At 39.5% G+C, this 21308-nt stretch overlaps 1 protein-coding gene across 1 annotated transcript in view; it reads left to right on the forward strand.

Moving 5' to 3' along the window:
- Oca2 (OCA2 melanosomal transmembrane protein) overlaps positions 1 to 21308 on the forward strand; it is a 364563-nt gene that overhangs the window by 137990 nt on the left and 205265 nt on the right. Inside the window, exons 9-12 of the mRNA XM_077799930.1 lie at positions 14268 to 14339; positions 16256 to 16321; positions 18485 to 18541; positions 20607 to 20731. Of these exons, the coding sequence (XP_077656056.1) occupies positions 14268 to 14339; positions 16256 to 16321; positions 18485 to 18541; positions 20607 to 20731 (320 nt within the window). The remainder of the gene's footprint in view (positions 1 to 14267; positions 14340 to 16255; positions 16322 to 18484; positions 18542 to 20606; positions 20732 to 21308) is intronic.

The following is a 21308-nucleotide window of genomic DNA, read 5'->3' on the forward strand; positions in this document are numbered from 1 at the left end:
ATCCATTCGTCTATTGAAGGGCATCTAGGTTGATTCCACAGTCTTGCAATTGTGAATTGTGCTGCTATGAACATCGATGTAGCAGTGTCCCTGTAGCATGCTCTTTTTAGGTCTTTAGGGAATAGACCGAGAAGGGGAATGGCTGGGTCAAATGGTGGTTCCATTCCCAGCTTTCCAAGAAATCTCTATACCGCTTTCCAAATTGGCTGCACCAATTTGCAGTCCCACCAACAATGTACAAGTGTACCCTTTTCCCCACAACCTCGCCAGCACTTATTGTTGTTCAACTTCATAATGGCTGCCAATCTTACTGGAGTGAGATGGTATCTTAGGGTGGTTTTGATTTGCATTTCTCTGACTGCTAGAGATGGTGAGCATTTTTTTCATGTACTTATTGATTGATTGTATGTCCTCCTCTGAGAAGTGTCTATTCAAGTCCTTGGCCCATTTGTTGATTGGGTTATTTGTTATCTTATTGTCTAATTTTCTGAGTTCTTTATATATTCTGGATATTAGGGCTCTATCTGAAGTGTGAGGAGTAAAGATTTGTTCCCAGGATGTAGGCTCCCTATTTACCTCTCTTATTGTTTCTTTTGCTGAGAAAAAACTTTTTAGTTTAAGTAAGTCCCATTTGTTGATTCTAAATGTTAACTCTTGTGCTATGGGTGTCCTATTGAGGAATTTGGAGCCCGACCCCACAGCATGTAGGTCGTAGCCAACTTTTTCTTCTATCAGATGCCGTGTCTCTGATTTGATATCAAGCTCCTTGATCCATTTTGAGTTAACTTTTGTGCTTGGCGAGAGAAAGGGATTCAGATTCATTTTGTTGCATATGGATTTCCAGTTTTCCCAGCACCATTTGTTGAAGATGCTATCCTTCCTCCATTGCATGCTTTTAGCCCCTTTATCAAATATAAGAAAGTTGTAGTTTTGTGGGTTGGTTTCTGTGTCCTCTATTCTGTACCATTGGTCCACCCGCCTGTTTTGGTACCAGTACCATGCTGTTTTTGTTACTATTGCTCTGTAGTATAGTTTGAGATCTGGAATCGCTATCCCACCTGATTCACACTTCCTGCTTAGTATTGTTTTTGCTATTCTGGGTCTTTTATTCTTCCATATGAATTTCATGATTGCTTTCTCCATTTCTACAAGAAATGCCGTTGGGATTTTGATTGGCATTGCATTAAACCTATAGAGAACTTTTGGTAATATCGCCATTTTGATGATGTTAGTTCTGCCTATCCATGAACAGGGTATGTTTTTCCATCTTCTAAGGTCTTCTTCAATTTCTCTTTTTAGGGTTCTGTAGTTTTCATTGTAAAAGTCTTTCACCTCTTTTGTTAGGTTTATTCCCAAGTATTTTATTCTTTTTGAGGATATTGTGAACGGCGTGGTTGTCCTCATTTCCATTTCAGAGGATTTGTCGCTGATATACAGGAATGCCTTTGATTTATGCGTGTTGATTTTATAACCTGCCACTTTGCTGAATTCATTTATTATCTCTAATAGTTTCTTTGTAGACCCTTTTGGGTCTGCTAGGTATAGAATCATGTCATCTACAAATAGTGATAATTTAAGTTCTTCTTTTCCTATTTTTATGCCTTTAATTTCTTTCGTCTGTCTAATTGCTCTGGCCAGTGTTTCGAGAACTATGTTGAACAGAAGTGGTGAAAGAGGGCATCCCTGTCTTGTTCCAGATCTTAGAGGGAATGCCTTCAATTTTTCTCCATTCAGAATGATGCTAGCCTGAGGCTTAGCATAAATTGCTTTTACAATATTGAGGTATGTTCCTGTTATCCCTAGTTTTTCAAGAGTTTTGAACATAAAGGGATGCTGTACTTTGTCGAATGCTTTTTCCGCATCTATCGAGATGATCATATGGTTCTTATTTTTAAGTCTATTGATGTGGTGAATAACATTTATTGATTTCCGTATATTGAACCAACCTTGCATACCAGGGATGAATCCTACTTGATCATGGTGCACAATTTTTTTGATATGTTTTTCTATCCGATTCGCCAGAATTTTATTGAGGATTTTTGCATCTAGGTTCATTAGAGATATTGGTCTGTAGTTTTCTTTCTTTGAAGTGTCTTTGTCTGGTTTAGGAATCAGGGTGATGTTAGCCTCGTAGAATGAATTTGGTAGTTCTCCCTCTTTTTCTATTTCCTGAAATAGCTTGAAAAGTATTGGTATGAGTTCCTCTTTAAAGGTTTTGTAAAACTCTGCTGTATACCCGTCCGGTCCTGGGCTTTTCTTAGATGGTAATCTTTTGATGGTTTCTTCTATTTCCTCAATTGATATTGGTCTGTTTAGGTTGTCTATATCCTCCTGACTCAATCTGGGCAGATTATATGACTTAAGAAATTTATCGATGCCTTCACTATCTTCTATTTTATTGGAGTATAAGGATTCAAAATAATTTCTGATTATCTTCTGTATTTCTGAAGTGTCTGTTGTGATATTGCCTCTTTCAACCCGTATGCTGGTAATTTGAGTTCTCTCTCTTCTTCTCTTCATTAGCATGGCTAAGGGTCTGTCAATTTTATTTATTTTTTCAAAGAACCAACTTTTAGTTTTGTCAATTTTTTCAATTGTTTCTTTTGTTTCGATTTCATTAATTTCAGCTCTGATTTTAATTATTTCTTGCCTTCTACTTCTTTTGCTATTGTTTTGCTCTTCTTTTTCTAGGATTTTGAGATGAAGTATGAGATCATTTATTTGTTGGTTTTTTCTTTTTTTAAGGAATGCACTCCAAGCAATGAATTTTCCTCTTAGAACTCCTTTCAATGTGTCCCATAGATTCCGGTATGTTGTGTCTGTGTTTTCATTTAACTCTAAGAATTTTTTAATTTCCTCCTTGATGTCTTCTAAAACCCATTGATCATTCAGTAACCTATTGTTCATTCTCCAAGTGATGCATGATTTTTCCTTCCTTCTTTTATCGTTGATTTTCAGTTTCATTCCATTGTGATCAGATAAGATGCATGGTATTATCTCTACACCTTTGCTGAGGGCCATTACCAAGTAGGTATTGACGCATCGTAATCCTTGCCAGTGTACCCCATGTTAAATGGACTTGCCTTGGAAATTTGCTGCGACCTTGCTTGTGTGTTTGAGAAAGATGACCCTGCTCAAGGTGATCGAGGGTGGATCCAGGTTTGAGGAAGTATCCTGCAGGTTTGAGGAAGTATCCCGGTCCTTGGGCTTAGGGTGTTCCCGGTTTAAGGCGTTTCCCGGTTTAAGAATATGGGTTTTAGGGAAGTTGAGGTTGAAGATTATTGCTGCTGGGATTAGGGTGTTCCTGTTGCTTGTTCCCGTTGAGTTCTCGTGAGATTCAAATGGGATTTTGAAAAAAGCCTCGTGGAGTAGGTGGATTGTGCGGGCATATTGGAATTGCCCCTGAACGTGTGTGGAGGCTGGTGTGAGATCCGGAATAAAGAATTGCTGTTTGAACCTGCAAAGCTGTGTGGTGGCTCGTGATTCTGTGCCAAGCCGAGACATTGGCACTTGGCTTTTGGCATTTGGTGGCCCGTACGCGGAACATCTGAAATTTGGAGGTGAGTAAATTGCTCGCCCCTGAGGGAAGGCGAGAGAATGGGTGACCATTTCCAAAAACAATGTGTTCTTGTTTTGATTTATTTCGTTTTTGTTTCAAGTTGCCTGTCCCTAGAAATTTCTCAGGCAAACTGGGAAAAATGGTTCGCTCAAGGTTTGAAGTTTGTTAGCCCCGAGAAAGAGAAAATTGATACAGCGAATTTTTATTCAGTTTTTGTTTCATTCAGTTGCGGTTTTTTCTTATGTTATCTTATTGGGTTGCGTTATCTTTATAGAAGATTAGAAATTAGTAAAAAAGAAACCGAAAAGTTGTTAAGTAAATTGTTAGAGGTTCAGACCATGGAGAAAGACATTTTAGATCAAGGAAAAGAGAAGGTCTCTCGAGCTAGTCAGAGAGAGGAAGAAAATTTAAAGGAAAAGGGGTTATTAGGAAAAAGGCCACAACAAAAGGCTGTTACTAACTCCGTTTTATTACCAGAGGGTGTAATTCAACCATCAGCCCCGCCGATGGAGACAGCTGAATGGCCCTCAAACCCCATCGTAGTTGATAGATGGGATCCTGAGACAGGACCTCAAAGATTAGCATGCCCTGTATTTGAACAGGTAGGAGGGCAGCGAATTCACCGTGCTTTAGAATTTAAAACAGTGAAGCAGTTAAAGGAGGCTGTAACAACCTATGGTCCTCAAGCCCCTTTCACAGTAAGCATGGTGGAGTCCATTACTAACTTGGACATGACGCCAGCAGATTGGGCTAGCATGTGTAAATCTGTGCTAAATGGAGGACAATATTTGTTATGGAAGGTTGCCAATGAGGAATTTTGCAGGGAGACAGCTAGACGAAATGCAGCAGCCGGTTACCCTCAAAGAAATCTAGAGATGCTGCTAGGAAAAGGAGATTATGAGGGTCAGCGGCAACAAATGGAATATGATCCTGCTGTATATGCACAGATTGCTGCAGATGCAGTTAGGGCATGGAAGACTTTACAAGGACATGGAGATTTACAAGGTCAGCTATCTAAGGTAATACAGAGACCTAATGAACCTTACGCTGACTTTGTAGATAGGCTTATTCAAACGGCCGCCAAAATTTTTGGTGACACAGAACAAGCAATGCCATTAATAAAACAACTGGCTTATGACCAAGCAAATCGTTGCTGCAGAGAGGTTATTAGACCATGGAGACATGAAGATTTAAACACATATATTAAATTATGTAGAGATGTTAATGAACAAGGGCAAGTCTTGGCTGCAGTACAACAGGCTTTAGGTGCCAGGCCAGAAACATGCTATAATTGTGAACAAACAGGACATTTTAAAAGGAGTTGCCCCATAAGAGGAGGTTTTAACAAAACTAGAAATCAAAGGAATAGAATACCAGGTATTTGCCCACGATGCCGTAGAGGGAAACATTGGGCTAATGAATGCCGTTCTCAAACCACCATAGAAGGTACTCCCTTATCAAAAAACGGACAAGGATCAGGTATTTACCCAAGATATCGTGGAGAAAGGCATCAGGCTTCATTGCCAAAAAACGGACAGGGGGGCCCAATGCTCCGGGGCCCACAACCACAAATATACGGGGCAGTGGAGGAACCCAGCAACCCCATAAGGGTGGTGCCCAGGACACATTGTCCATTAAATCCCTCATCAGACAAACCCGAGGGAGCGCAGGGTTGGACATCTGCGCCTCTGCCAGAGCAGTATTAACTCCAGAGATGGGAGTTCAAATCATTCCTACAGGAATAAAAGGACCTCTTCCCCAAGGAACAGTAGGCTTATTATTGGGACGTAGTTCATCTACATTAAAAGGACTTATGATAAGTCCTGGGGTAATTGATCCCGATTATGTAGGTGAAATAAAAATTATAGCTAGTTCTCCAGGAGGTATATCAGTAATTTCACCTGGAGATAGAATAGCACAGTTGTTAATAATACCCAGCCTACATAATAAGTTCTCTAGTCTTAATGTAGAAAGAGGTTCCAGGGGATTAGGCTCCACAGGTGTAGATTGGGCTATGTTGTCTTTAAATTTAGATTCTCGCCCAATGCTAAAACTAAATATTCAGGGTCGTGAGTTTAATGGCCTGCTGGACACAGGTGCTGACCTTAGCATCATATCTCTTCAAGAATGGCCAAAACATTGGCCATTACAACAAGCCACTCAAACGCTTCGAGGCCTAGGAGTGGCGACTAATCCCCATAGAAGTGCTATGGTATTAGATTGGAAGGATCCTGAAGGATGTGAAGGAACTATACAGCCATATGTTTTGGATCACCTTCCTATTAATTTATGGGGACGAGATGTCCTAGATCAACTAGGTTTGATGTTAACAAATAACATCAATCCTAATGCGCCCACTACTAGGGCTAGACAAGGTATCAGGAAAGAAAAAAGATTAGGAAAACAAGAGCAAGGTATAGCAGCACCAATTCAAATAGATCAAGGAACAGACAGACATGGGTTGGATTTTCAGAAAGGGCCACTGAGACAATTAAAATTACTTGGAAATCAGAAAGACCAGTGTGGGTTCCTCAGTGGCCCCTGACTAAAGAAAAGATACAAGTAGCCCATGATCTGGTCAAACAACAATTAGCGGAAGGACATTTACAACCTTCTGTATCTCCCCATAATACTCCCATTTTTGTCATCAAAAAGAAATCGGGTAAATGGAGATTATTACAAGATTTAAGAGCAATTAATAATGAGATGGTTATTATGGGACCTGCTCAATCAGGGATTCCTCAATTGTCTGCTTTACCAAAAACGTGGCATGTTTTAGCTATAGACATTAAAGATTGCTTTTTTTCGATTCCAATTCATCCCGAGGATAGTCCACGTTTTGCATTTACTATCCCTGCATTAAATCATGAAGGTCCTGATGAGAGATATGAATGGAAAGTACTCCCTCAAGGAATGGCTAACAGTCCGACTATGTGTCAAATATATGTTAATAAAGCAATCCAGCCACTTAGAAATCAAAATCCTGAACTAAAAATATTTCACTATATGGATGATGTATTATTAGCACATAAAGATAAAAACACATTGCTGGAATGTTATGCCACACTTACAAACTTGTTAAAAAATTATAATCTAGAGATAGGAATAGATAAGGTACAATTAAATTTTCCAATTAATTATTTAGGAGTTCTATTATCCTCAACCATGGTCCGTCCACCTAAAATTCAAATACGAGTAGATCAACTCAAATCACTTAATGACTTTCAAAAGTTGTTGGGAGATATAAATTGGATAAGGCCTTATCTAGGCATACCAACAGGAGAGTTGGGACCTTTATTTGATATTCTAAAAGGTCCATCAGATCCAAATTCACCCCGAATGCTAACTCCTAAAGCTAGAAAGGCATTAAAAATTATTGAAACATATATGGAAAATATGCATTTAGATAGAATTGATATAAGTTTGCCTTTATTATTTATCGTACTACCAACAAAAAATATTCCTACAGGAGTATTTTGGCAGGAAGGTCCATTATTGTGGATACATTTATCTTACTCTCCTAACACTATTCTTACTAGGTATCCTGAGGCTGTAGGACAATTAATACTCAAAGGAATAAAAGCAGCAAAGGGAGTGTTTGGAATTTCTCCCAATAAAATTATTACTCCATATACTATGGAGCAAATTGATGAGTTAGCTAATGAGTTAAATACATGGGCAATAATCATGTGTAAATCAAATGTTTCATTTGATAATCATTTACCATCTAATCCTTTGTTGTCTTTTTGGTCTAAGCATCCTGTAGTTTTTCCTAAAATGACAAGAAAAACACCTATCGTGAATGCTCCAAATATATTCACTGATGGGTCTAATAATGGTACAGCTGCAGTAGTTACCCCTGATCAAACTTTTACATTTTTAGTTCCCAAACAATCAGCTCAAAAGGTAGAGCTTAATGCAGTTTTACAAGCTTTCCTGATGTTCAAAGATTCTGTATTTAATTTATTTTCTGATAGTCAGTATATAGTTAACGCTATTATATCCCTTGAAGATGCTGGTAGGATTTCCCCTTCCTCTACTGTTTTCTCTTTGTTTTCCACTATACAAAGTCTAATCTGGGATAGAAAAGATCCATTCTTTATAGGACATATCAGGGCACATACAGGATTGCCTGGAGCCCTTAGTTTGGGCAATGATTTAGCAGATAAAACTACACATGATATACATATTTTTTCTACTGTAGAAGAAGCTACAAATTTTCATAAAAGGTTTCATGTTAATGCTAATACTTTACAAAAGCGTTTTAAAATAACTAAGGAACAAGCCAGGCATATAATAAAACAATGTCAAAATTGTGTGACCTTTTTACCACAAGTTAATCTTGGAGTCAATCCTAGAGGACTGATACCTAACCATATTTGGCAGATGGACGTCACACACTTGCCAGAATTTGGAAAATTAAAATATTTACATGTTACAGTTGATACTTCTTCCGGATTTTTGATGGGCTCCCTTCATGCCGGAGAAAAAACTAAAGATGTTATAGCTCATTGCTTACAAAATTTTGCCACTGTGGGTGTTCCTAAACAGTTAAAAACTGATAATGGTCCTGGTTACACTTCTAACTCTTTTAAACAATTTTGCTCATCCTTTGGTATTACTCATATAACAGGAATCCCATACAACCCACAGGTACAAGGCATAGTTGAAAGAGCTCATCAAACTATTAAAACGTACTTATTAAAGCAAAAAGAGGGAATTGGAAAGGGGTATATATCCCCCAAAGATAAACTTAAAATAACCCTTTTTACTCTAAACTTTCTAAATTTGGATTCATCAGGACTTAGTGCTGCGGAAAGACATATGTATCCGAAAAATGTACATAAGCCTAAGGTACTTTGGAAAGATATTCTAACAGGACAATGGAAAGGTCCCGACCCAGTTATTGTCTGGAGTCGGGGTTCCGTTTGTGTGTTCCCACAGGGAGAACAGCAGCCGATTTGGATTCCAGAGAGGTTAACCAAAACAATTTCTACAGAAAAAGAAGATGATTTGACTGAAATCCATAACAGCTGATATCCAGAGCTCCAGCTTGGCTATTCTTACATCTGCGACAGTGATTAACTACGGTGCTTTTTTTCAATATCTATTTTATTATTGCATTTTTCCCACATCATAAAGTTCTATTTTATTTTTTGAGCTCATACAAACCTAGGTTAATGTTTTTCTGATCAGTTTTGTTTTTTGACTGTGTTTTATTTTTTGACTGTGGAGTTTTTAAACATTGCAATGGAGATTTCACTTAGGTATAGCTACAAGGCCTTTACTTATTATTGTCTTATGTGTTGTATGTTATGTGTGTACTGTTTTGTGTTGCATGTCAGTATGTGTGTATGTCCATATTTTTATTTGAGGAGCGCTCATGAAAAAATGGATCCGAATTTTTTTTTTTTATTCACGTGATTTAAGTGGTTTAATCTAAATTAGGTAAACAGCTGTTAATGATTGTTTTCAAAGGTGGTTAACAGATCTGTTTGCTTGCTATTGTTTTTAAAAGTGATTAACAGATCTGTTTGTTTACTTTCACTTTTCCTTTTCATTATATTTAATAATTCTGTTCAGGATAATGTCTCTTTAACATCATTGCCAGAATTCCCATCTCCATCCCAGTGCCGGTGAAGACTAGAAAACCAAACTACAGCTTCTATGATAGCTATCAGAGTAAACTGTATAAACTGATGCATCAATGAATATAACTCAACAAGTAATGCTCAATCAAGGACTTGATTTACTTTGGGAGGAAATGGACATATTGATAGACTCTTCCACTTTGAACTGCCTGCAGAACTTGCCTGGAATATATATCAGTTGCATGCATTGTGAACTATCGTCTGGTGCAGCGAATTGTGGTACTACTGGCATATTTTTGCTGATGGTGTCACCAGTGATGCAATTTCCTTGCCAGCGCACCCCATGTTAATTGTGGTAACACTGGCATCTTTGCTGATGGTGTCACCAGTGACGCAATTTTTCCAAAGGAGCCGTCAATTGGCTTGGTGTCTTGGCATTTCTGTGTCTTCCTCCCTTCTACTAGTGATGGTCTAAAATTTGGGGGCCAACAGAGGTGAGGCAAGAACCTCACCCCCCCACTGGTGCTTAGGCCTATCCACAAGCATGGCTGAATGCTGGACCGGTAGTCAGTGACGGGTTGATCTGGTTGCAGTGGATTCAACCTAAGACAGGAAGTTGACGCCCAAAGGTCAGCTCTCCCATGACGGGTAAGAACCACATGTTGAATTGGACAACCTACCAGGCACGGTCCTAAGCCACATTGCTTGTTGTTTAATTAATCAGAAGGGGGGAGATGCTGAGGGCCATTACCAAGTAGGTATTGACGCATCGTAATCCTTGCCAGTGTACCCCATGTTAAATGGACTTGCCTTGGAAATTTGCTGCGACCTTGCTTGTGTGTTTGAGAAAGATGACCCTGCTCAAGGTGATCGAGGGTGGATCCAGGTTTGAGGAAGTATCCTGCAGGTTTGAGGAAGTATCCCGGTCCTTGGGCTTAGGGTGTTCCCGGTTTAAGGCGTTTCCCGGTTTAAGAATATGGGTTTTAGGGAAGTTGAGGTTGAAGATTATTGCTGCTGGGATTAGGGTGTTCCTGTTGCTTGTTCCCGTTGAGTTCTCGTGAGATTCAAATGGGATTTTGAAAAAAGCCTCGTGGAGTAGGTGGATTGTGCGGGCATATTGGAATTGCCCCTGAACGTGTGTGGAGGCTGGTGTGAGATCCGGAATAAAGAATTGCTGTTTGAACCTGCAAAGCTGTGTGGTGGCTCGTGATTCTGTGCCAAGCCGAGACATTGGCACTTGGCTTTTGGCACACCTTTATATTGACTAAGAGTTTCCCTGTGACATAATATATGATCTATTTTTGAGAAGGATCCATGTGCTGCTGAGAAAAAAGTGTAGCTGCTTGATGTTGGGTGGTATATTCTATATGTGTCGATTAAGTCTAGGTTGTTAATTGTATTATTGAGTTCTATAGTTTCCTTATTCAGCTTTTGTTTGGAAGATCTGTCCAGTGGTGAGAGAGGTGTGTTAAAGTCTCCCATGATTATTGTATGGTGGTCTATTAGATTCTTGAACTTGAGAAGAGTTTGCTTGATGAACATAGCAGCCCCGTTGTTTGGGGCATATATATTTATGATTGTTATGTCTTGTTGGTGTATGGTTCCCTTGAGCAGTATGTAGTGTCCCTCTTTATCCCTCTTGATTAACTTTGGCTTGAAATCTATTTTATTTGATATGAGTATGGACACTCCTGCTTGTTTCCACAGTCCATATGAGTGATATGATTTTTCCCAACCTTTCACCTTCAGTCTATGTATATCTTTTCCTAACAAATGCGTCTCCTGCAGGCAGCATATTGTTGGGTCTTGTTTTCTGATCCATTCAACTAGTCTCTGTCTCTTAATTGGTGAGTTTAAGCCATTAACATTTAGGGCTATTATTGAGATATGGTTTGTTCTTCCAGCCATAGTTTGTTTATTAATGCTATTAAACCTGATTTGTTTTCCTCTTTGATTATTTTCCCCCTTTTACTGTCCTACCTCCCACTGTTGGTTTTCATTGTTGTTTTCCATTTCCTCTTCCTGTAGTGTTTTGCCAAGGATTTTTTGAAGAGATGGTTTTCTAGCTGCAAATTCTTTTAACTTTTGTTTGTCGTGGAATGTTTTAATTTCATCTTCCATCCTGAAGCTTAATTTCGCGGGATACCCGATTCTTGGTTGGAATCCATTTTCTTTTAGCGTTTGAAATATGTTATTCCAGGATCTTCTAGCTTTTAGAGTCTGTGTTGAGAGATCAGCTGTTATCCTGATTGGTTTACCCCTAAATGTAATCTGCTTCCTTTCCCTTGTAGCTTTTAAAATTCTCTCCTTATTCTGTATGTTGGACATCTTCATTATAATGTGTCTAGGTGTGGATCTCTTATGATTTTGCACATTCGGCGTCCTGTAGGCTTCTAGGATTTGGGATTCTGTCTCATTCTTCAAGTCTGGGAAGTTTTCTTGTATTATTTCACTGAATAGATTGCTTAATCCTTTGGTTTGGAGCTCTGTGCCTTCCTGTATCCCAATGACTCTTAAGTTTGGTCTTTTGATATTATCCCATAATTCTTGGATGTTCTGCTCATGGTTTCTTAGTAGACTTGCTGAGCTATCTATGTTCTTTTCAAGTTGAAATACTCTGTCTTCATTGTCTGATGTTCTATCTTCTAAGTGATCCACTCTGCTGGTAGTATTCTCAATTGAGTTTTTAAGTTGGTTTATTGTTTCCTGCATTTCTAGTATTTCTATTTGTTTGTTTTTTATTACCTCTATCTCCCTGTGAAATTGATCTTTTACTTCCTGGATTTGTTTGTCAATGTGATCTTTCATTGTCTGATTTTGCTGTCTCATGTCTTCCTTGAGACTCCAGATCATCTGAAGCATGTATGTCCTGAGCTCTCTATCTGACATTCCATCTGTTGCAGCTATTACCTCTTCTAAAGTTGAGTTGACCTGCATTGCCTGTGGTCCTTTCTTTCCTTGTCGTTTCATACCGCTGGCGTTTCTTTCTGCTTGGTGAAATTGTTGTGTCTTTGATATTTTCCCTCAATTTATTTATATTGCTCTTGTATAGTTGAAAAATCACCCTTGCAGGGCAGGTAGTGGCTGTGATCCTCCTCCAATTAGTGTGATCCGTCTACCATGCTGGCAGGCCCTAGGTCTGCTTTGCTGGTCGGTCAAAGGTCCACCTACCCAGCAGGCGCCAGGGGCACCTGTGTCACTCCGTAGGTTGCTGGGCCTAACCTCCCGATGGGTTGCAGGTTCGCCTCGCTTGCAGGCACTGGGGGAGGGGCCGGTTCCGCCCCTCAGCAGGCTTTGGGCCCGCTCTGCTGGTGTTCACAGTCCCGCCTACCTGCAGACACTGGGGGAGGGGACGGGCCTAGCCCTCAGCCGTCCGCCGGACCTGTCCTAGTGGGTCCGGTCCGCGTTCCCCGCAGGCGCGTGTAGCTGCTGTCACTTGGCTGGTTGCTGGGCCTCTGGAACTGTCTTTGCCTTGTTCTGTGTAGCGTGTAGAAAGGAGCCCTGGGTTCAAGGAGGGAAAACCTGGTTCTGACTCTTGGCTTAGTCACACTCTAGCTTAACTTCAGCTCCGTCTTCAAGCTATAAAGCTGAGAGTGAATTCCTGTTATACCTATTTCCAATGGCCTCTCTCAAATATGAAGTATTGTTAAAATGAGTAAGTAAACTGAAATGGAAAAGCAGGACACAAATGGAAGGAATTAATATAATTTGGTAGCTATTTACTGGATTTTAGACACTCAAATACCTCAACTCTTAAAAACCTACACTGTGGGGGGAAAAAAACCCTGGCATAAAATTAACTGAAACCTAACTTTAAATCTAGTGGTACAAATTATAGATGAAACAATTTTACCAGAATTTGAGTTTCAGGTAATTACGAATAAGAAAGGTTCTATGAGGTAGAAGCCATAAAATAAGGGAATGAAAACCACTTTAGGGTATGAAGAAATGAATATGTCTGTTAGTGTTTAATTTTCAACCCAGTCTTGCCACATTCTTCTTATAGCTTTAACAGTTTTATTGAGGAGTAATTTAATTCCATAATTTTACCATTCGTAAGTGTGCAATTAAATTATTTTCACTAAATGTAAGGAGTTCTGCAACCATCAACACAATCCAGTTTTAGAACATTCCGTCACCTCATAAGGATACAGAGGGCCTATTTTAAGACAGCACTTTTTGTTACCTCCAGCCTTAGGCAACTCTGATCTTTTTGTGTTTCCTTAAATTTACCTTTTTTGGATAGTTCAGATAAGTGGGATACAATATAGTGTCCTTTGTGTCTGTCTCCTTTCATGTTCAATGTTTTTGAATTTATTCATTACACATTCCATAATCCATGTTGCATCTCTTCCATATTGTGGCCTATTTTGCATTTCATTGGTCCATTCATTGTGGATGAACCTTAGGAATGTTTCCAGTTTGACTCAGAACATTCATGCTCTATGTGGACACATGTGTTCATTTCTGTTGGGTAGATTCCCCAGTAGAATCGTTGAGTGAAAGGGTAAATTTACATTGAATTTTTTTTATAATCCGCAGTGGCTGCACCATGTTACATTTGTACCAGCAACGTATGAGAGCTCCAGTTTCTCTACATCTTTATCTTTCCTTCATATTTTATTTTAGAAATTCCATGTCCATTTAAATCATAATTACATCAAAAAGATTCTTTTGTGAGTCAGTGATAGCACTGAAGTCTCGATTAGACTGAGTGCTTCATATTTGGGGTTTAAAAACAGCCTCAGTAATTGGGAAGAATTGATTTACGTTGTTGAACTAATAGTTCAGTTGCTTGGGGAGTAGATGGTAAATAATTAATGACAGTTCACTGCAGGCTTCCTTGTAGAATGTACTTTATCCAACTTGCTACTGTTTTATCAGGGTCATCTAATTATTCAGGAAATAAAAATAACTTTCAGTAGAAGGCAGAGTGTGGTGGTTGTGCGTCTGTTGGGTTGTCTAGACCCTCCAATATTGAGACCCTTGGCTTATTTATCATTTTAATAGATAGGGCATCTAATGCAGATACAGATGGCTACTCATGTCAACACAGGCTTTTGTGTGTGTTAAATCCCTTGTGGATTGGAATGAAATAATTTCTTGTTTCTTTCCAGATCGTTCACAGAACTCTGGCAGCCATGTTGGGGGCCCTTGCAGCTTTAGCAGCACTGGCTGTGATTGGCGATGTAAGTTGTGACGTTCTGAGTCTCTGACTTACCGATGGAGAGACAATGTCAGACTCAGAGACACTCCAGGATTTGGTGTTATAAATTCTTTTGTATGCTACTTCTACATTTTCCCCCCAAGAACCACGCTAGAGGTTTGAACCAACAAACTTCAGCATTGATGAATATTTTTCATTTGATTTTTTTCATTCACACATCCAGGTAGTTTTGGTCCTCATTTTGGCTAAAGAAAGGCTCATCCTGCTCATGGGTTTACCCGGGGTTGTTTGGTTGTGGGATATTAGAGTTAGCAGTGGTGTTGTCAGCTCTTGAGAACTAGACTAGCAGTGGGAGTAGAGAGTTAGGGTTCTGTCCAGGAGGCCCCTGGAGATGCATGTATGGGGCTGATGGTGTCCTGCCAGGGCTGGAGCATGTCCTATCTGGCAGCCACATTGGGAATACACCTAGGGAAGTAAGAGAGGTGGAGTGCCTACTGGAAATGGCAGTCCAGAGTTGTTTGACAGTAATGCTGAAACCAAATTAGGGACCCACTCAAAGGTGGAAACACAAGACATGGATTGCTCTGAAATTGCTAGTAGAGGCCATTCAATCAACCCAAGAATAACAACTAGTTTAAAAAACTCTGTGTGTGTGTTCGTGTGTGTTGCTGAATTAGTAATTTATTATGTTTTTTTAAAAATCTGGAATTTGAATGTAGGCCCACCCTAAAAGCAGTAGTAAAAACTTGAACTTTTTTCTTGACCAGAGTTGGTATAAACAAATGCTAACTCTAAAGATAAAATGTCCCAGAATTCTAAAACCTAGACATAAAAATCCTTCAACGTGTTCCTGCAAACGAACGCTCCAACCTAGAACAACGAAATTTGGGGGACCACGTGCAAATGGAGGACTCATCAATCCCGCCAAGCATCAACAAGATCGGGTGAAAAAATAATTGCTGAGATTCCAGTAAACTTGGAATTCTGTGGAATCATTGCAAACGCTTTCAAATGAAAGTGTATTTTCCTTGCCTTTGGTTAGGGCTACTTCAACAGGGAACAAAGCCTGGTACATGGTAGGCACACACTGTGGGAAGCCACTGGGTCACTCTCTTTCCCAACAGCCAGATACTGGCAGTGCCCTTACTTACACTCTATGCTCCCTATCCCTGCGACCCCACGAGAGTGGGAGGGCACATGAGAGTAGGAGACATGATTGTCCATGTTGTCATCATCTGGCTTCATGCCATTACACTGAGGAAGACACATGTGGACTCCAAGAAGTACCTATCACTAAGCTTTGCATTTAAGAATCGATTTAAAAGAAAAAAAGCTTTATTGTGGTTTACTGTTTTTGAGGTGTCAGTTGGTTGGCCCATTTGCTTTTGGGTCTGTGGTAAAGCAGTACGTCATGGCAGGAGCACATAGAAGAGGAGCTATTTACCTCATGGCAGACGAGAAGCAAAGAGAGAGAGGAAAAGACTGGCATCCCCAAATCTCCTTCTAGGACACTCCCCTAATGAATTAAGACCTCCCACCAGGCCCCATATTTGAAAGGTTCCTCCACTACCCAATCGTGCTAGAAGCTGAGATCTAAGCCTTTAATACATGACCCTTAGGGACACATTTATGATCCAAATGATTGCAGTAACTTCAAGGACCAACCCTGCAGTTCAGGCAACAGTTCTTCCTAGAATTTTCAGGGACAGGGTTAAAAATTTTTTAAATTACTTTAATGCACAAGTTTGATGTTACAGATGCACTGGGTCATGAATGTTTTTCAGAAGTGATATAATCCAATTTCAAAGGCAAGTAGATGTTGTGTTTCCAACTTTGGCCCAATGAGTGGATTTGTAGTAAAGGGCAGCACATTTTTAGAGCTTATCCCCAGGAGGGAGACGCACAGGATTAATTGGCAAATTTGTGCTTTGATTGCAGAGACCCAGCCTGACCCACGTGGTGGAGTGGATTGATTTTGAGACCCTGGCCCTGCTGTTTGGCATGGTAATTATAGTCCTCCCAGCAGGACATGGCTCCAAGCCTGCTAAAACCTGGGTCCTTCTTTTTTTGCTGCTAATCCTATCATTATATTAAAGACACCATGTCTCTTGACAATTAGGGCTTGATTGAGAAGTGTTAATGCAGGTCTAGCTAATTTCTCCTGAGGAGGGAGGGAACGATTGGTACTCTGGTTAGTTAGATGGAGAGTTTCAGTCTAAGTCCTATGGAATGATGAAATAACATTTCCATTAGAAAAGTTAGCAAGTTTTTGGAGGTACTACCCTTAAAGAAAAAAAATGGAATGTCTTAAATAAATGAACCAGGGGTTAACATTAAATAATGTTTTGATTATTTGAAAAGTACATTTAATTACATAAGAAAAGGAAGACTTTGTCCCTGAGGAATCATTGGGGCATTTGCTAATTTATCTTATTGCTGAATGGCTATTCTGTGCTATGTGCTGCAAGGAATGACACCAAGTCAACTCCTAGGAAAGAAACTTAAATGCACCAGTAAATTAGTGTGAGACAGGAATCATGACTAATTTAACTAAAATGAGTGGAATTTGGCAAGGATCTGGACAACAGCGAGAATGACTCACTTGCTTGTGAAGGACCCCTAAACAGCCAAGTGATCTGAAGGAGGGTTCATCCCTCTGGCCTAGAGACTTACTCTGTGTAAAATGGTCACCATTTGCCCTAATTTTCCTTGCAAACGTTTTATTCCTCCCCAAACTGGCAGATAAAATAGAGAATTCTGCTATTCTAAGGCTTCAATGTCACCCAAAGTAGCACTGCTATCCTCTGGGGGTAGGGTGCAGGGAGACAGGCCAATGCTCTGAATTGAGGCTCCATAAAGGATGCAGTATCTGTGTTGGACCCTGAGAAGTACCTAGGGTTTGGGCACCCAGACAGAAGAAGGGGGCATACTGGATGATGTCTATAAGTGTAAAAAAATAAAATGAATGACATATTTCTCTTCTTATGAAATAGAAAATCTTCCAGTGAGTTCTAACTGATTAAATTCAGAATATTTTTTTATTAGCATCTTGATGGTTGTTTTCACCAACTTTTCATTGTCAATCGAAAGAAACATGTGAGGGCTGGGGCTGTGGCTCAGCGGTAGAGCGCTCGCCTTGCATGTATGAGGCCCTGGGTTCCATCCTCAGCACCACATAAAAATAAATAAATAAATAAAATAAAGGTATCGTGTCCAACTATAACTAAAAAATAAATATTAAAAAAGGAAACATATGAGTGTACATTCTGGATTGATCCAGAGCTGGGAAGATAATCATTCTAATACAACTGTTCCTACTTGAATGTGTAGATCAAGTTGGTGACAAAAATCAGTTTACTTACTTTAGAACCCAAAATTTAGTCCAGTTTTAAAATCTTAAAATGTCTAAGTGTTGCTTTTTTTTATCAGTTTTTTTTATTTATACATGACAGTAGAATGCATTACAATTCTTATTACACATATAGAGCATAATTTTTTCACATCTCTGGCTATATACAAAATATATTCACACCAATTCGTGTCTTCATCCATGTACTTTGGATAATAATGTCCATCACATTCCACCATTATTTCTAACCCCATGCCCCCTCCCTTCCCCTCCCACCTCTCTGCCCTATCTAGAGTTTGTCTATTCCTCCCATGCTCCCCCTCCCTACCCCACTATGAATCAGCCTCCTTATATCAGAGAAAACATTCAGCATTTGTTTTTTGGGGATTGGCTAACCTCACTTAGCATTATCTTCTCTAACTCCATCCAAGTGTTGCTTTTGTGGATAATGAGGTACGGAAGGTCACCTGCTGCACCCTGTCCTTCTCTGCTTCTAGCTTTAGGACTGAGCAGTTCCCCTCATCTCTCTGATCCCGAGTTTCCTGGCCTATAAAACAGAGATCAGTAATAATGCCTGATGTTTGTTTGAGGATTGGAGGGGATGGTGATTGATCTTCAGGACGAGTCCTGGACTAAATATACATATAAAACCACTAGTAAGTGACTCCACTCAAGGGGTTTGTAAGTGGGAAAACTAAGAAATCTTTCAGCAAGATAGCAAGGAGATTGATTATGTGGCAACTTTCAGGGGCTAGATCTCAAATTCATAATGGCCATCTGACTTTGTTTCAATATTGTGTTTTCTCTTTTTCCCATAGATGATCTTAGTAGCCATATTTTCAGAAACTGGATTTTTTGATTTTTGTGCTGTAAAGGTAGGTGTGATCTTACATTTAACAGATAAGTACTAACTAACTAACATATTTATTGTTTGGACATTGTACATTTAGTACATTAAAGTATTATTTAAAACAAATATTTAAAAATCTTATTCTCCTTTTCAAAATTGCTTCTGCAAGGCTGGATATAGTTGCTGACTCTGAGCAATGCTTTCAGCTTCTCCATAAATAAATGAAGGAGATGAAGGAAAAGGGTACTCACGTTGAATGTTTGTATAACATTATTTAAATTGGCTGGTGAAAGCTACACATCAAAAATTATTTTGCATATTAGAGTCTCTAAATATTCCAAGCCATCAGCTTCTGATTGCTTTGCTTTTTGGTGAAATAATTTCAATGATTACTTTCTAAATATTGAACGTATACACATTCACTATTTTTAAATTAGGGAAAAACATGTTTGTCTTTTAAAAATCCCTTAAGGATCTTATTTATTTACTTATGTTTTGGTGCAGAGGATTGAATCCAGGGCCTCACACATGCTAAACATTACCACTACCACTTACTCCACCCCCAACCCCTTAAAGGTCTTGTTTAAAAAAACATATTATTGATGTTATTTTTTGATTGGCAAATCATAACTGTACATATTTTGGGGTACAATGTGATTTTGTGATGAATGGATACACAAAGTGGCAGGACAAAATCAAGCTAGTTAACACATCCATCACTTCATTTATCTTTTTTATGGTGAGACATTTGAAATCTACTCTCTTAGTTATTTTGAAATGTATACTACACTATTATTAATTAATTATTGGCTGATTAACTATAGTCAATCTGCCTGTGTAGCAGATCTCAAAATGTATTCCTCTGTCTTCAACTTTGTACCCTTTGATCAACATCTCCCCAACCCCCTCTCCCAGCCCTTCCATCTCTGGTAACTGTCATTCTACTGTCTACTTCTATATCAATTTTATTAGATTCCATATTTGAGATCATGTGGTCTTCATCTTTCTGTGCCTGGCTTGTTTCACTTAATGTAATATCCTTCAGTTCCATCCATGTTGTTGAAAATTACAGGCTTTTTCCCTTTTTCATGTATTAAGTAGTATTCCATAATGTATATATCGCATTGTCTTTATCCATTCATCTGTTGCTGGACACTTAGATTAATCCATATCTTGGCTGTTGTTAATAACTCTTCAGTAAACATACAGATATACATTCCTTTGGATATATGTCCAGTAGTGGGATAACTGGATCATACAGTTGATAGATATTAGTTTTTTGAGGACCCTCCACCCTGTTCTCTATAATGGCTGTACTGATTTACATCTCTACCAACAGTGTATGACTTTCCTTTTCTTTACATTTTCTCCGACATTTGTGATTTCTCGTTGTAACCTTCATTTGCATTTTTAGCTGGAACTTTGGAGAGTTTCACCAGCAGGTTCTGGCATGCAGGATTTGTACTAACTCTAGCATGCATGGTTGGCAAAAGATCTTGCAGGGCCCTACTAATGCAAAGGCTAGTGCTGTCTTGATGTTGCTTTTGTAACTGAAAAACTCTTATTAAAATAATTTATTCAACAAAACACTTTGAAAATTCTGAATAAAAGAACCATGCAGTGATTTTTGTGGTCTTTGTGTACCATGTTGTGTACACCAGGCAGATATCTGGCCTCTTCCTTCTAATACCTTGATAATAAAAGTATTCCTTATGTCTCCAAAGATCAGCAGCCGCTAGGGTCACATGGATCTCAAATGTAGCTGTTCAGGATATCTAATCAAAATTATAGATAACATGAAAGGGATTGAATGTTGACATTTTGTAACAAATTAACCATCATAAGGGCACAGTGAAGAGAGAGAATCAAAAAAGAGAGAATGTAGGGCTTTGTGGATTTATATTGTCCAAGTACTTTAATGGCCACTACCATGCGATCTTAACAGATTTAGGATTCTACAGTATAAGTTCTAACCCACCATGCATGGATTATTTGGGTCCCTATTCCTTGGATTCACTTATGAAAAGTCGAATCTATTCTACAAATGCACTGATTCTATCTTATTCCTTCCAACATGTGTGTGCACCCAGGCATACCGACTATCCCGAGGAAGGGTATGGACCATGATCATCATGCTGTGTCTCATTGCTGCCATCCTTTCTGCCTTCTTAGACAATGTCACCACGATGCTCCTCTTTACTCCTGTGACCATAAGGTATGCAGAGCACTTTTGCTGTGGGGACCATAGCCAGGCTCAGGGCAGGTATGTTCTGGCTGTACCACCTGACCCAAGGCTCCCTTCTCACATCTACAAAAAGGCAGGGGCCAGTGCCCACCCTTTCACTGAAGCACAACTCACTGCATTCCAGACCAGCCAGCGCTGGCTTTGTGTGACTTAAATGCACTTGACAAGCTGTGGTATTCCCATAGCTGGGTGACAGCAATGTGGTGGGGAGTTGGAAGATGTGGGCATTGCTTTCCAGGAGACTGGGCTGTTATTGAGGACCCCAGACAGTTCTTGTCCATGCACTCCCGTTATCATCTTCCACCTGGCTGGCAGCAGTTCACAATTGTGCTGGTATGAAAGCTCCTGTCCAGGGCTCCAAGGGACACGTGCCTTGGGGAAGATGGAACAGTCATTGTCTGGTTCCTGGTCTGAGGGCTTGGAAGGTAGCAGGACAGACTGGGTTCACCTGAGTTAGGACTTGGCCTAATGGGACTTTGCAGGCAATTTCAGGAAAGAGACATTCAGTCTCATTCAATTCCAACTCTTAATCCCATCTACTTCAATA

The sequence above is a fragment of the Urocitellus parryii genome, chromosome 6 (genome assembly GCF_045843805.1).
Source record: "Urocitellus parryii isolate mUroPar1 chromosome 6, mUroPar1.hap1, whole genome shotgun sequence".
Lineage (NCBI taxonomy): Eukaryota > Metazoa > Chordata > Mammalia > Rodentia > Sciuridae > Urocitellus > Urocitellus parryii.